Genomic DNA, 16194 nt, shown 5'->3' with positions numbered 1-16194 from the left:
AGCTGAGTGACATCCATAATCCTCCATCGGTCGATAGGAGAGGCAGGCTGTGGTGTGACAGAAAGCCACTCTTCTGATTGGGTGACAAACCCAAACACACACACACACACACACACACACACACACACACACACACACACACACACACACACACACACACACATTTATAGATAAAAACATATTACGCAATAACAGGTGGAGAGGAGAGAGAGGTGGGTGGAGTGCTACTGGGCCAATGATAACGCTACAGTGCATAACACAATTTGATTTTATTGGCGAGCTCATCAGTGGCCTTTCATTGTTACACTGCCGTTTATTTCTGCTGGCAGAGACTGTGTGTGTGTAAGTGTGTGTGTTTTTATAGGGGTTTGCGTAAGCTGCACAGTAATGGTTACTCTAGAGTTCATGTCTTCCAAAATAATTGCTTAGTTATTTTTTTTTGATGAATTATAAGGTATTAGAAGAAGATTGATGTGGGTGAAAATGATTAAAATTGGCTTTTTCAGTAGCTGAGTTAAATGAGTTGTCATTTATTTTCTCTGCTTGCCATTATTTGTATAGCTTGGCTTAGTTGACATCACTTTAACCAGCTGTATTATGTCACTGTTTTGTTGTTTCTTTGGGGAAACTCCAGAATTTCTTTGATTCTCAGGATTTAAAATATTTACAGATTAGTCAGTGCGGAAGATTGCCAGTTTCGGCTACATTGGTTCTGTTGTGATGGTGATCGTGTGCTCAGATCAGTCATGATGTTAAATTAGAGTGATGGTACTCAATAGCAGGGAGCTTCATCTATAGTTGTATGTATCTTTTCAGCTAAGAAGTAGATTTTTCCTGTTCTTCGTGTAGGCAAAGTGGAATTTTATGCCAAGACACCTATGACATAGTGAATAAATAATCATTATCAGCACCATTGTTGTTTATTATAGTTATATTGTGGGGTGATTTGAGTAAAGGATCAAGTAAAGTATTTCAGGGTCAACTATTAGATTTAATCCAAGTTGTACGTTTCTGTAATAAATTAAAATCTTGGCGTAATTTTTTCTGGCCAATACATTCCCACAGAGGTCTTAGCCTTGGGCAATGGGAGAGAAAAGATGTAAATGACAGTGATAAGCCTTGACGATATCCAGCACTGTGGTGGAACAGAGACAAGAAGCGACTGTAAATTGCTCATTGTTCCCCGTTTCCTCCTAATTTGTACCAGTATCTTTCCATCAGTTTACTTCTGGTTTCCTTGATTATGCAGACAAAACACAAATGTGGAGCACGTCAGCTGAACTCAACAACAGCTGGCTTCCCTGCAGTAGCTGTAATGGTAGAAAAAGTCATCGATGTAGAACTTGACATAAATTCCAATCAGTGCAATCAGACTTTGGGTGGGGACTGATATGACATAAGTATACTGCATTCATGAGACAAGGAAAGATAATCATTTGTCTTTTGAGTCCCTTTTGTTTAGATGTAGCAAGGTTATGAAACTTGATAACAGGCAGGGTCACCCTACCATATCTCTTGAGGCCACATGCTTCCCAATAACTGAACCCTGACAGAGGCAGAGTGACTTGTACATTGTCACACATCCAGAGCTCCCTAGGTTTGATCTGGTTTTTCCTAGTTAGTTTGTCCTTTTTCAGCTATCCTGTCAAAATGCCCTTGAGCAAGACTAAAACAAGACAAAAAATGATTGTGTTGAGTCTCTAATGTGTATAAAAAGTGAAACATTGCACTATATAAAGTAGTAACAGGAAAAAAAAGGGGTAAATACAAGTTGAATGAGTAAGTAAATAGCTGTTGTTGAAATAATCACTAACCTGGACTTGCTGCAAATTCTGCTCTCAAAACATACAAGCTTAATTTTACAATGGCATGAGATGGTAATATATCATTATCAATGACTGCTGACTTTACACAATACCCTTTTATGAGGCATGATGACACAGGCACTACTTATTCTATTAGCCTCATATTTAAAAGCTGCTTATTATACAGTCAACATCACCTAAATTACATGTGACACATAACAGAGATCAGTTTGACAAAATGCTGACAATATCACTTCTGATGTTTTGTAAAAGAAATGACTATAATATTTTGGCTGTCTTGCAGTGTAATAGCTTAATACATGCGATTGAAAATACAATGGCCAGTGGGATGTGTTATGAATTTGATCGGCTCAATTGCAAAGTTTATAATACCCTTTACATTTTGGAATAAGCAAAAGTAGCTCATAGAAAAACAAACTAAAACATCACTACTCAACTTTATTCTAATGTACAGTTTGATCCTTCCAGGAGGATATTCAGAAGGACTAAAAATTGGCTCTCAGATTCCCAAACAATAAATTTTGTTTTCAGCGTGCCAGGCTGCAAATCTCCAGCCAAGCGCTTCCTAAGCATCAATCAAACAAGAGAAGCTTTGACTCCAAGTCATTGACATCAAAGAGATTATTCCTTATTTTTGGAAAAGATCTCGACCAGTGAAGACACCCAGTGCTCCTGATCCAATACATCTTGTACTTTGACACAAGTTTGTTGCCCTCTGGTGACCCTGGCAGGGTTCAAAGCTACTCCCTTATCTGATAGATCTGGATATATCATTGTTAAAAAAATAAATAAAGGGACCATGTGAGCTTTCAGTACAATAGCAAACTATTGTCTGAATGGAGATGCTTAGAGGCTTAGAGGGATCTGAATGACAGTTTATCAGAGGCTGGAGACCAGCGTTTAAATTAAATGTAATGTAGAGAGAATGAACTTAGCATAAGTCATTGCAGGTCTGTTATACTGTAAAATACCACGCACCTTGATGACTTCAAATGGTAAAGAAGTCTGCAACAAAACCCTTCTAAGACACACACACACACACACACACACACACACACACACACACAGAGCCCCTAGAATCAAACTGAAAACACCGACAGGTGGGGCTTCAAAATAATGCCTACCCCTCCCGTATCTCTTTCCTCCCACCTCCCACCACCTCACCTCACTGGGCTCTGCTCCTCCCCTCGACCCCCTACACCCCCGTTCAGAGAAGTAGTCTTTAAGCAGAGGAATGCGGTGGTTTTTTAGCGGGGTGTGCATGTCGCCTCATGCCCACCCCAGGGTTCTCACGACGTCCCGTCTTGTTTTTAGCCCTAATTAGTGGCTTCTGGCAGTTTGGAAACAGATGTTTAAAACCCTGCAAAAGATTTTAGACTTCAAACACCGGGGCGGAAAGTAGAAAGAGATTCGCCCTTCCTTCCCTACCCTCTTACCCCTCTCCTGCTCTACCTCCTCCAACTTCTTTCCAGCAGGCCTGATTACAGAAATAATATCAGTACACTAAGGAGGCACAAACAATGAACGGATTTATTTACATATGTTAGCATATTAACAACACCATACATACATTAATATAAGTCAAATTCAAGCTTGACCTGTTTTGCTGTTTGTCTACACTTGAAAAAAAAAGAAATTAGAAAATGAATAAAATTCAAACACTTGGATCGTTAGATACATTTGTCTGAAATATCATGACTATTTTATGTAAAATGTTTATTTTTAACTGATTTTTGATTATTTCAAGTCGAGGTTGCACAACTCAACCCTCCTTGTTGCAGTGAACCAAAACACACTACTCTTCATTAGTTAACAAGAGCATTTTAAACTGGCTTAGTGACATAGAAGCATTTCACCGGGGCAGTAAATTTCTTGGCCAAGTTTTTTTTTTTTTTTAAACGTCCTTCTCAATCATTTAGAGAGCACACCTCAAAACAAATGCTTGGCACGTTTTCCTGCATTCATGTTGCTGAGCTTAAAGCCATACTAAGGTTCTGTTGAATCCTGTCTGTTCATTAGGCAGGTGGTGACAGTGCTGGCTGTGCAACTCTTCCATGTTACTGGCAGACTTCTTCTAATAATTACAATTTACCATCAGTGCATGACTTGAGGGGTGTAAGGAGAGATGCTATCCCCCTTTTCAGGAAGGAAAATATACATTTCAGCCTCTTTTTCTTCTTTTCATGAATATCTAGTGTAGACAATCTGCAGTTCAATACTGGCAACTGATTTTAAGGGTTATGTTTATGATGGCACTCGTGTCTTTGGTATTTTTGACTCTTTATGTTCTTCAAAGTGCATAAGTGGGAGAGTAGGTGTAGCAGGAAGCCAGTAATGATCCAATAGACCAGCGCAGCCAAAGGGCAATTAGAATATGTTTATTATTTGAATTTGGATTTCTGACTCAATTGTACAATGTAGAGGAGTATAGTTAAAAGACATATTTCATATAGAGCTGTTGACAACTCCCTCACCTGTAGTGTTAAATTGGGAGGACGGAGATAAATTAATAAATTGCAGGGCAATCATGTTTTTTTTAGAGATAGAGGTTTTGCTGATTTATATTTAAAAATCCAAGCAAAGAAAATTGCAGCAATGGAAATGTGAGGTTGCAAAGTACAAACTGTGGAGATAGTTGAATCGTCTATGGTCCTCATTATCATGGGGCGGATGTGCCATAGTCATAGTCACATGACAGAGGGTCATGGTTCCGCTTGGACCATAGACAGAGTAAGTATGTTAACATCTTATTTTTAAAGGGACAGATATTAAGTTTTGTTCTGCACCTATTGCACAAGAATATCAGCTTCCTTTCGGTTATGGGTGGATACCCTCGTCACTGATGCACTGTATTAACAGTGGCAAAAGAAAGGACTTGTGATTGGATTGATTCAAAAGTGAAATAAGCTCAACTGACCTGAACTGAGATGCAACCAGTTGGAAAATTGGAAATGCTTGTAAAGCTGGTGTTTTCAGGTCCATTTTGTGTGTGCTAAGACACAAACACATTGCTTCACCCGTCCGTTGAACATACTGTAAAAGTAAACCATAATGAATCTAGAGCAGCACAACTTCTAACTTAACCAGCAATATTGGGACTCCTAGGATAATTTCATGCCTAATTTAACCCTTGAGCGATGATAAACTGCTCTAGAGAGCCCATTTACGTTAATTCACTGACTCAGAAGCCACACGAAAAGCAATATGTGTTTGATCAAAAATAGCAGCATTCGTACAAAGTAGGTCCTGTGCTCCTTTAAGGCCATTTCATATCATCAGTGGTGTGCAGAGCATTCCACAGTCCTGACAGTACAGAGGCAGAGCATTTGATCTGACCTACCACATACTGTATACACACAAACACATGCATGTGCATATGTACACACACACACACACACACACACACACACACACACACACACACACACACACACACACACACACATATAGACTCAGAGCCACTCCAGCCTTAAAAGTGTTTCTCCTTTACTTACAGACACGTAAATATACACAGTGGCAAATGTTTTGTAGTAAAAGCTCAGCAGGTGGAAGTGCTTATGCTGGTAATAACATTTTATTAGAGTCTCTAAATGAGAGTTGTGGACATTGTGTGAGTGTGTAAATACAACACACACATACACAAACATACACAGGCTCTAATGTAGCTCTCGCTGCGTACTGTAGATATGCATTTGCTCGGTAATTGCATGTCACCGTGTTTGCATGCGTGCGCGTGTTGTGCGTGTAATGTATTTGTCTGTGTACGCTTAACTGTTCTTTTGAAGCAAGGCGTTTGATTTGTTTAAAGTGATGTCTGAGCTTAATGTGCTGCTCTGGGATTTGTTTGTGTGCTTTGATATCGCCTTGGCTTTCTGCTTGGCTTTAAAGGTCCTTTAGTAGATTTTCTTTGAACTGACAAAGTCAAGGCAGCACGCAGACTAGTCTGCTGTTTATCAGCAGGAAGGGTCGATTGTGGGACACATAGACATCAGATTAGGATTTTCCCAAAGGTGGTTAGTGGTGATGACACAGGGATTGGCCAGCGATTAAATTCAATGCACCTAACAAAACAGGGAGTGAGACATAAATTATACATGTGGTGGTACAGTGTAGCTGGTTATGACATGGCGACTGTACCACCACATGGTAAACATTTCCTGTATTATACAAAAGGTATTGATTATTTATTGTGGATTAACATTGAAACATTTTACACTAAATAATACATTATTACAGACTTTTGATCTCGCTTGTGTACATAAAGGCTGACACCATATGACAACAAGAAGCACAGAGAGACAGCTTTGCTTAAGTGTTTATTGGCTGTTGCCTCCCTCCATCAGAGATTGGTGGTGTCATGCCACAGGACTTTCCCTCGACATAAAAAAAGCTGTGGTGTAAGTCATCACCAAATCCATAATTACCACTGAGTCAGTATTGACTCATCCAAATCTTGATATTTTAGTAAGGATGACAAATTCAATCAAACATTAGTATGGGAACTAACTTAACCTTTGGCATACTGTGGTCATGGACCACTGTTTTTATTATGACAGGTACTACAACAGGTACTTGAACACCTCATTAAGTTTGTATACTCCAGAAAATGACTGTTACTATAAGGAATGTGTTAAATATGTGCAAAAAATAGTTTCATTAATTATAACACAAAGCAAAAAAATGAATGTTGAGTGATTAAAATAACAAAAACAACTGATGTCAACTGATGATTCAGGTCATGTGTAAAATAACAAACAAAACAGGACAAAGTGAAGTGTGAGTGCGTGTACATACAGGCACATGTGTTACAGTTTAGTCCTGGCTGGGCACCTGGGTCACATGTCATCACCTTTTCTTCTCTGCTCTTGTTGTCTGGCTCGCTGTTTGTACTCCAGTAAATACTCTTTTACCTTCACCTAATTAATGTATTTTCAACGTCATGATAACAAGGCCAGACACCAGCTCTGATCTTTAGTTTACTTCTCTTCATTACACTGTATGTAGTCTGCTCTGCTGTACCTCCAGTATGCCGTACATTTCTCCAGTCTACTGTATTCTGTAGCCTGCAGTCCTAATCTGCCACCAACATGTTGTATTTGATCTCTGTCTGGGGTTGTTTTATAGACGCCTCTGTCTTACTCTCTGAACCAATTAAAACTTGCCAGATGTTTGTTTCTATCTGTGGTCCACCATTGACTTTGAAGCAATTACATCTCTCATGCGTATGTGCAATGTAAGTCAGTGAGAAATCCATGATATATTTGGAAATCTTATCTGGTATCGCATGTTTTGAAATACATTTTGATTTTTTTAAACTTACATTGCAAAAACTTGCAGACTGGGACTGCAATGGAAAATATACAATACTCTATCATTGTTACTGTTTCTTTTATAAAACATAGATTGTTTTCTGTGCACCACCATTGCTGACAGTCAGTCTGTTGTTGCAGAATGATTTTTTCAAGCTTTTTTATATCCTGTATAAAGTGACTCAAGTTGTGTCAGATGTTCAATATTTGTATATTTCCCAGCTCACATTGCCAAGACAATCACAGTTGATGACAGGTTAGATAGGATTGCTGATATGGCTAATAGCGGCAGGACATGATGCCTGAGCCTAGATAGAGTATCAGCTAGACGGACAGGCGATTTGTAATAACACCCACACACACCCTCGCAGACACACAAACAGCCTTTGTGTATCAAGCGGTGTAGGGATAGCAAAGAGATAATCCAAAGATCATCTCCCTCTCCTGTCATTTTCTTTTCCTCTCTCCTTTCCTCTCCTCTCCCCTCACCTCCACATTTACTGTACTCCCCCCTTCAGCTCCAATCCCAGCCCCTCCTCTACCGGCCCCTTTGTGTCCCCAGGGCTAATTCCCAAGATCTGCACTAAGGCAACAATAAATCACTGCGTCAGTTTCCTCCTTTTTTCTGCAGTAGTCATGTCAGATATCGTAAACACAGACAAAGATACAGACATAACATTTTCTCTGTGTTGTCTCTCTGTCTCTCTCTCTTGTCTTTGTAACACACAGCTATAGCCTCAGGTACAGATCACAATGAACAGGAAGAAACCAGAAAATCACGATCTTTAATCTTATCATTAATTAACCGGTCTGGCTTTTAAGAATCTGGGGGGGAAAAACAGTCAAAATGTTTTCAAGAGTCATTAAAAGTTTATCATGTTAGTAACCTGACTGCACTTCATGGTTTGTTACACAGAACCAGCTGGTAAGTCATCATTGGAAATTGTTTGGAAAAGGGCATGCATTTTCAAAAAAAAAAATACTGCAGGTGATTGAATGCACCAACAGTCACTATCACCATCTATCAGATGTGAACTTCAGCCAATCAGATCATCCATCAATTCATTTCCTGTAACTGCTTATCCCTATCAGGGTCATACGGGGTTGGAGACGATGAAAGCTGGCATTGAGCGAGAGGCAGGGAAAAGTCACCAGTATATCAGAGGGCTGAAACATAGAGACAAACAACCATTCACACTCAGATTCGCAGGGAGAATGTGTAAACTCCACATAGAAAGGCCCCAGCCAGGGTTCGAACCAGGAAACTTCTTGCTATGAGGCCTGAGAAAAGCCTTCACTGCCATTCTTTTTTCCTTCAATGAAGAATTATTCTGCAGTTCTGCACTTCTCACAAACTTTGTCACACAAACGTAGCATTAAACAACACCAATAGCTCATGCTGTAGGAGGCTGATTGGCCCGAACCAATATGGTTCAAACGTAAGCGCATAGCTTGAAATCTGTGAGATGGATTCTCAAGTGAAGCCTTGACTCTGATCCACACTGCATTTGGAAAATCAACAAGTCCACTTTGATTCCTGGTTATATACTGTATGTAGGTGCTAAATATATATATATGTATTATATATATGTATGTTTGTATACAGTATGTATGATATAAGACCAGGTGCTCATTTGTACATATTTTTCTTTTCCTCTCGTACAGAATGTACTGAACTAGTTTCCCCCAGCTCTTTTGTCATATGGATCAGCACTCCACATGTCAAACTGACAGCCCACTTCTAATATAGCAAGAGCAGACAGATTCCTTATTTCAAATTACGGATCTGGATTTCCTCTGTTTGCCTTTCAACTGCATGTCAAAAGAATATTTAACATTTCCTCCACACACAAAATAGCTCGCTCGTCATCCGGAGTTATTTTCTTTTGTTGAGGTTTTAAGAGCCTGCAAACTTCTTTTAAGCTCTGCCCAGTCAGAGCAGAGGGTGTGTAACCTGCCTCGTGTGTTTAATATCTACTCTGACACAGATCTCACAGAAGTTATTCTTTTGTTGAATAGCCATAAATGTTAATTTATTTTAAATGGTGCAGTATTCTTCTTCAAAACCAAAATACTTCTGCAGGCCTTGCCATTGGTTAACAGGTTGGACTTGCTGAGTAGCAACATATAAACCTAATTGGTCCACACCTTATTACTGTTGCCATGCCTGTTACATTTTTCTTTTCTCACACAGCACTTAATAAAGGTAGCAGGTTTATTTAAAATTCTCGAAACTATGGCTCTCTGATTAAGAAAAAACAACCCTTTCAAATTACAAACCTGGAGTGTTATTGATGGATATAAGAAGACATTTTTTTCCTTTTTTGACTTTTTAAAATTTATTTATCAACATTTATCACCAAGTTAACAATCAGACATATGTCTTACGGAACTTATGACACTTATTTCAAAATATTATTACGCATGTGAAACAGTGCAAAAAGGGGTTAGGTTTAGGGTTAGAGTGGGATCCAGCAGGGGCCATAGCAACGCTACCTGTGACGTAGCCTGACACTTGCTAATTGGCTGGAGAAAGTCACGTGATTCTGCTCCTCCATTGAGAGACGTGGGGCACCATTTTAAAAGCCCGTGGAAGTTACCATATCTGGTTCCTTGCCCGATAAAGAGCTAATTTTCATTTTCATCCAGAAAAGAATTGACAGTGGTCACTGTCAAAGTTATCAGCTAGTTCAGTTGGTTGTAATCACCATCTCTTTCTTTGTGCTTCAGGTGGAATTCTTACATGTGCACTTGAGGGCATTTCTATATCCCAGCATAAAAAACTTTGTATAACAAGAAATATTGGTATTATAGGTATGATATGGACTAGCTTTCAAGATACAGCTACGGTACGTTTAACTTTTAGCATTGCAAGAGAAAAGTCTTTTAGAACGTGGACTAAATGAAGTTTGGCAAATGTGACACAATGTTGGAGATCATGTTGGCTGGAGTTGCTTCTGTGCAAACTTCCCAAACTCCAATAAAGATCAGGATAGATTTCTTAAGCTTGGCCTAAACAGTGATAGCATCAGTGTTCACATAGTAAGGACATATTATGCAAAAATATATGTGATACTTATGAATGGTGAACTATTTTAGCATAACCTATAGCCCCCAGAAAGATAGGTAGTAAATGATCCTTGATTGGCCTTGAAAGTAATGCACTATTATTAGGATAATATTTCAATCTTAGGTTGAAGCAGATAGAAAGACACCCCCTTCTAAACCCTTTCACTCTTACTACAGTATACACTCTGCTTCGACAGGCCTACCACGTCTAGCCACGATTGCTACGCTATGATCGGACAATTGCTGTCAGGGGGAGGCTTTTCCGCAAACGGTCAATTGCATTTTGCTGCATTCTGAACATTAGGTATGGAAGCCAGACATGCTGTACTACTGGAAAGCTGTTTTGTCGGCATGACAGTATTAGTGAGGTCATCTCCATGTGCTCCATATGCTGTTCTACCTCAGGAAAATCTTATGTAAACTGCACTGACACACATAAAAAAGTTTAAGACATGTTGCTGTGGACTTTTTATTCTTTACTCTGCGTAAAGATGACAACATATCAACAGAAATAACGCTTTCCAACTGTTTTTGTTGTTTTACTTTCCTTTGAAGTGCCTATCCTACTGTGAATATACCTTCAAACAGTAGCAATGTGGATGCAATTATGACTCCTAGACCAGTTTGTCTCTTTAAGGTTTAAGTGGGTTGGAGAGTTTTATGATTACAGACTTTGCTGTGTGTTTAAGGCCAGCGCGTTTGTGATTCTGGGGTTGCCTCTGCCCCTATGTAAAAACTGAACCAAACACTGCAATCTGAACTCAGTGCAAGTGCTGTTTGAGCTATTATAATGTTGTTTACTATAAAGTCTTACAGCCTCTCTCTTCTCCTCACCACTGATCACAGCTTCTTTCAACTTTGTTTTCAACACTCTCAATAACAGTGGAACCATGTTTATCCAAAACGCATACTTCTTTGTCACTTTCTGTCGTCTGGACACACGTTATGAGCAAAAACCTGCTGCCATTTCGGGTCTGAAAATATTTAGCATTAATGTGATTGTTCTAAACACTCAAAATGATTTCATGCTGCAGCACCATTGCTCCTAACATTTCATTTTCTTAAATGTACTTCATTACTTGTGGGTTTGATGAGTGATAGTAACATAAACATATCTTAGCATAAACAGGTTTACAAAAGATATACATTTGTCTAAATAAGTATGAAACCAATATATAACCCTATGAACACATTTACAATGCATTTCAATTTTATTTAATATTTTGTTGCAGATGGATCCATCATATTCTTCTCTGCTCCACAGATTTTGTAACAGTCACCTGATGTTTATATTTTTTTAGACAGTGACGGATGACTATTATCTTTGGCTCAGTGGCAAACAGGAGTGTTTTCTTTTGATGCTCTTTTTTTACTTGTTCATTCCAGACGGATGAGTCAAGCAGCTCCATTTATCACTATTTTATTCTCTCATCCAACTCTCCGCTCATTCATACTCCAGAACAAGGAGGAATGATTTTCTTTTCCTTCTTTACTCGCTGCATTCTTACACGAAATGGAGCCTTAGAGTACGCAAACCGTTTGTATTCTTCCCTCTTTCTTTATGTTCCTGCTGCTGTTTCTTTAAAAGATCGTGGTGAGGACTACAGAGGGGGTTTGACTATATAATTTCTTTAAAAAAATAATCCATGCTCCGAAGCAAAGCAAGAAGAGATTACAGGATCATTCCTACACAGAAACATACACATGCCCAACCATAGGCACACCAGCATGAACATATAGTGCGCACACTTACATACACAACCAAACATACACCATGTTTTCGTACTTATCTCCTGCTCATACCTGTAGTTTACCTATACTGTTTCATTCTGCATGGATAACACAGTGTGTGTGGGTGACAGACATATTGTGTGTGCGTGCGTGTGTCTGGAGATTAACATTATTGCTAGCATGTGTGTGTGTGTGTGTGTGTGTGTGTGTGTGTGTGTTGATAGGGGTGGCAACAGCAGCATCTGTCAGTAGTCTGGGTGGCCTGGTGTTCCTGTTGGTAATTGGATCTTAAAGTTTAGAACAGGTGATGACTGATAAACACACACAGGCACATACACACATGAATAAATGTAGCCTTGAGTATGTATGACCGTGCTGGACAGCTTTTATGCCATGTGCAGTGTACCTGTGTGTGTGTGTGCGTGTCTTGCAGTGTTGATTGTCTTAATGCTTGTTTATGACATCAGGAAACTTAAAGACCTCCATGTAAGATTTAAATAGGAATACTTTGCTACACCAGTGAGCCTAGTGAGATGAACACAAGCTGTTGATATTCATTTCATTGACCGGCATTAAACCATTAAAGTGAAAATAAATACTGTGATGCTCTGATGCCTAATGTGCCGCTACATGCGCTTGTTGCTTGGCGTCTATAGCTGATACCAAAAGATGAGTAATGACTCTGCTGTTTGGGTAATGCCTGCATCCATCTGTGTTATTTGATATCAGTATGTTTGACAACAGGCTCAGACCACCTGGCTTTTTAAAAGCGGGACCAATATTCCTTCAGGAATATTCCTTCAATACTTCCTTCCTTGCTTAGAAGAACAAACAAATACTAGTGAAGCTTGTATGAAATATGACATACCGTCTGCAACACCATGTGCATATTAAACTTCAAATGTAAGCAGTGATCAAGAAAGTCATTAATCCTTCTCTTCCCCGCCCCCCTGCCCCTCCTCTCACTTCCTCATTCCATCCCACTCTCTCTTTTTGTCTGTCTCCAACTGTGTTTTTTCGCAGGTGGTGCTCGACCACATGAGAAGGAAATGCAAGTGCCACGGGACATCTGGGAGCTGCCAGCTGAAGACCTGCTGGCAGGTTACCCCGGAGTTCCGGGTCGTGGGTTCAATCCTCAAAGAGCGCTTTCACATCGCCACGCTTATCAAAGCTCACAACCGAAACACCGGACAGCTTGACCACTCCCACCACAACAACCACCACAACCACCATAACCATCACAATCACCACAACCACCATCACCATCATCAGAACAACCACCACAATCACAATCACCACCACCACCACACACACCGGCGACGGCCAAGCATCAACGAACTGGTCTACTTTGAAAAGTCACCAGATTTCTGCGAGCGGGACCTGGGGTCGGACTCCGCAGGCACTCAGGGCCGGATCTGCAACAAGACCAGCCCTGGCATGGACAACTGTGAGAGTCTATGTTGCGGGAGAGGCCACAACATCCTGCAGCAGACGCGGAGTGAACGCTGCAACTGCAAGTTTCACTGGTGCTGCTATGTGGTGTGCGAAGAGTGCAGGATAACAGAGTGGGTCAGTGTCTGTAAATGAAGAAACACACACTAAAAGACAGTACACAATAAAGAAAACAAAGAAAAAGAGACATTTATAAATCAAGACTATTCATTTGAAAGGGGAATATGACTGTAACGTACCTTTTTGCGGTGGACTGCGTGTGTGTGAAGCAGTTGAGCCAGCAGAAAGATAGATGTGCATGTTGGCACATGCGGCATATGTCTAAAGCTGCCACAACTCAGAGAGCTCGGATGTTTACTGCTTTCCTCTTGAGACAAAGGAACATAGTTATATCAGTTAAATATCTGAAAGCTCCAAATATGAGATTTGGGCTCTGAAAACAACATTTTTTTGTTGTTTCATCAGCATATGTTGACTGATGTACAGCTGCATCAGATTGAGGTGGGCAAAGAGGAAGCTGAGAGTAAGCAGTAGATAGCATGCAGAAAGAAAATTGCTTCATATCACCAGCAATATATAAGATGGAAAAGTTGATGTCTGCATCCCATGAAACTTAACAAATGGGGGAAGACATCTGATTTTTTTTTCTTCAAACAGATCATACACTATACAATTGTTACCCACATCGACTTACAGCATAAACAGTCCTGTTACACAGTATTTGCCATGTCTCCTAACTACTACATGCAGGGACAAATATAGATCTTTTCACACATCAGGATTCATGTCACGCAGGGTTTGACACAGCACGACACACCTGGAGCACTTAAGGACTTAGTGCCTTGTTCAAGGGCAGTTCAGAAGTTTCAATGTTTATAGCAATTATCATCTTACACCTGAAGTCACATCAGGGGATTATCTGGCTCAACTGACACTCTATAGATGTATCAGTCATTGTTATTGTTTTGTATGCATCATGTGCAACCCTGATGACACCCTCAATAAATACATCCACACATTCACACACACACAAAACGCAGAGTGGAGTCCAAAACTGAGTCCCAAGACAGACTGGACTATTTAAATTAGAAGGCTGCAACAAAGGGACAAATGTCTATGATAAATGCCTCTGCAAAGGAGGACGTTACAGCAAAGATGAAGCTGAAATGATTTTCTGTCTTCTTGTTAACTGATCCTCACAACTGAAACCATTTCTTTCCCTCTAATAGAGGGCACTGAAATGAAATCCACACAAAACATCTTCCAATAGAGTAAGAACAAGCACTTGTCCTATACACTATAAGGTTATTTTTTTTGTGAATTGTATGTGAAAATTGCTGTTTGAAAACCATTATGACAAGAGCTTGTACAGGTGATATAGTATATTACAGCTTCCCTAAAACACAGATACATTGTCTTGAGTTAACATTGTCCAAAATGTTTCATGTGTGGTCTGTGTTGTGTGTGCTATGTAATGTAAGAGGACCATCAGAGTACTGTGCACAGTAGACCTTCATTTAACAAGTACAGCTTTCTTATTCAGCACAAACTGAACGGCATTGTAAATAAAACTAAATAATGCTGCACAAACACCATCAATAACTTTAAAGTGCCTCAGGAAACTGGGTGCACATGAACACAAATGAAAAGGCTTCAGTTCCTCACACTATAAACATCCCAAGATCAAGGTCATCAATCTCCCTGTTTTGTGATGCAATGTACTGTGTGCAACAATGTAAGCGTCTTGTGATATATCTACACTCACCTTCTTCACACTTCTTCCACGTGTGCAAACAGGGATAATCTGTTGTCAACTTCAAAGTATATTAATAACAAAGTTGATATATGTTTCTGCCTATGCACATTTTGAAGATCATATTTGGTCTCGAGAATCTTGTATGAGTGAGGCTTCTTATCAGATAGTGTAATTTATTTCAAGAAAATGTGTTTCTGTGTTGAAAGCAGAAAGATAAAAAGAGACAGAGAGAAAAGAAATCTGGAATTATTTTGATTCTGATAAGTAGTTTGCACATACAGAACTGTGTCCAGGAAAACTCTGGGAGATATCAGCAATATGCATTTTTTTATGTCATAAATGTAATGTATGTATGTATTTTTATGTTTTAATATGGTTATTATCTAAGTTATTTTATTTTTGTGGATAACTTAATATTTGTAAGACAATAAAGACCATAATATGGCCATAAAGTAGGGGCTTAAATGTGATGAATAATAAAATACATGAAAGCAGTGTATTTGGTAAGAGAACAGTTCAATGTTTATTTTGTCAGCTGCCATCAACATACTAATGATGATGAATCCCCAAGTTCTGTAATATTTAGAGTAAAATTTATGGTATGGTGATTTGATAGGTCATTTGTTTTCATCCTATGGAAACACACAACTGTTACGCTATTTTGCACCATGGTAGAAGAATCAGGAAGTAAGGAATCAGCTAACCAGTTGTTATAAAAACCAAGATGGTCCACTGTCACAAACATTAAATCTCTATGATGCTGCATGAGGCACAGGTAAATATGTGCCTGACATCTCTGAGAATTGACTGACTTGCTGTTTCTGTTGTGTTTTAAAACTTAAGAGATTTAGTTCTGCACTTACAAGTAGGTAGCAGGCTCACAAAAGAAAAAGAGAAAGGTCAAGTTTGAATCAGCAAAGTTTGAGATATCTTGACTTTTAGTCACAATAATAGAGTCAACATCATGACATCAGGTCAAGGGTAACCTCTTTTCCACTAGTTTCTGTAACTCAATTTAATCCTATTATTTAATGTTCCAGTTGCTAGAAGA

At 39.3% G+C, this 16194-nt stretch overlaps 1 protein-coding gene across 3 annotated transcripts in view; it reads left to right on the top strand.

Moving 5' to 3' along the window:
- Positions 1-15594, top strand: part of wnt10a (wingless-type MMTV integration site family, member 10a) — a 24967-nt gene extending 9373 nt beyond the window's left edge. For all 3 annotated transcript variants that reach the window (XM_019262880.2, XM_027291283.1, XM_019262881.2), the window contains one exon: positions 12959-15594. In XM_019262880.2, the coding sequence (XP_019118425.1) occupies positions 12959-13522 (564 nt within the window). In that variant the 3' untranslated portion in view covers positions 13523-15594. The remainder of the gene's footprint in view (positions 1-12958) is intronic.
- Positions 15595-16194: the final 600 nt, after the last annotated feature.

The sequence above is a fragment of the Larimichthys crocea genome, chromosome XVIII (genome assembly GCF_000972845.2).
Source record: "Larimichthys crocea isolate SSNF chromosome XVIII, L_crocea_2.0, whole genome shotgun sequence".
NCBI classification, from domain to species: domain Eukaryota; kingdom Metazoa; phylum Chordata; class Actinopteri; family Sciaenidae; genus Larimichthys; species Larimichthys crocea.
Note: the sequence above shows the minus strand (reverse complement) of the source record. Positions and strands in the feature narration are given on the sequence as shown.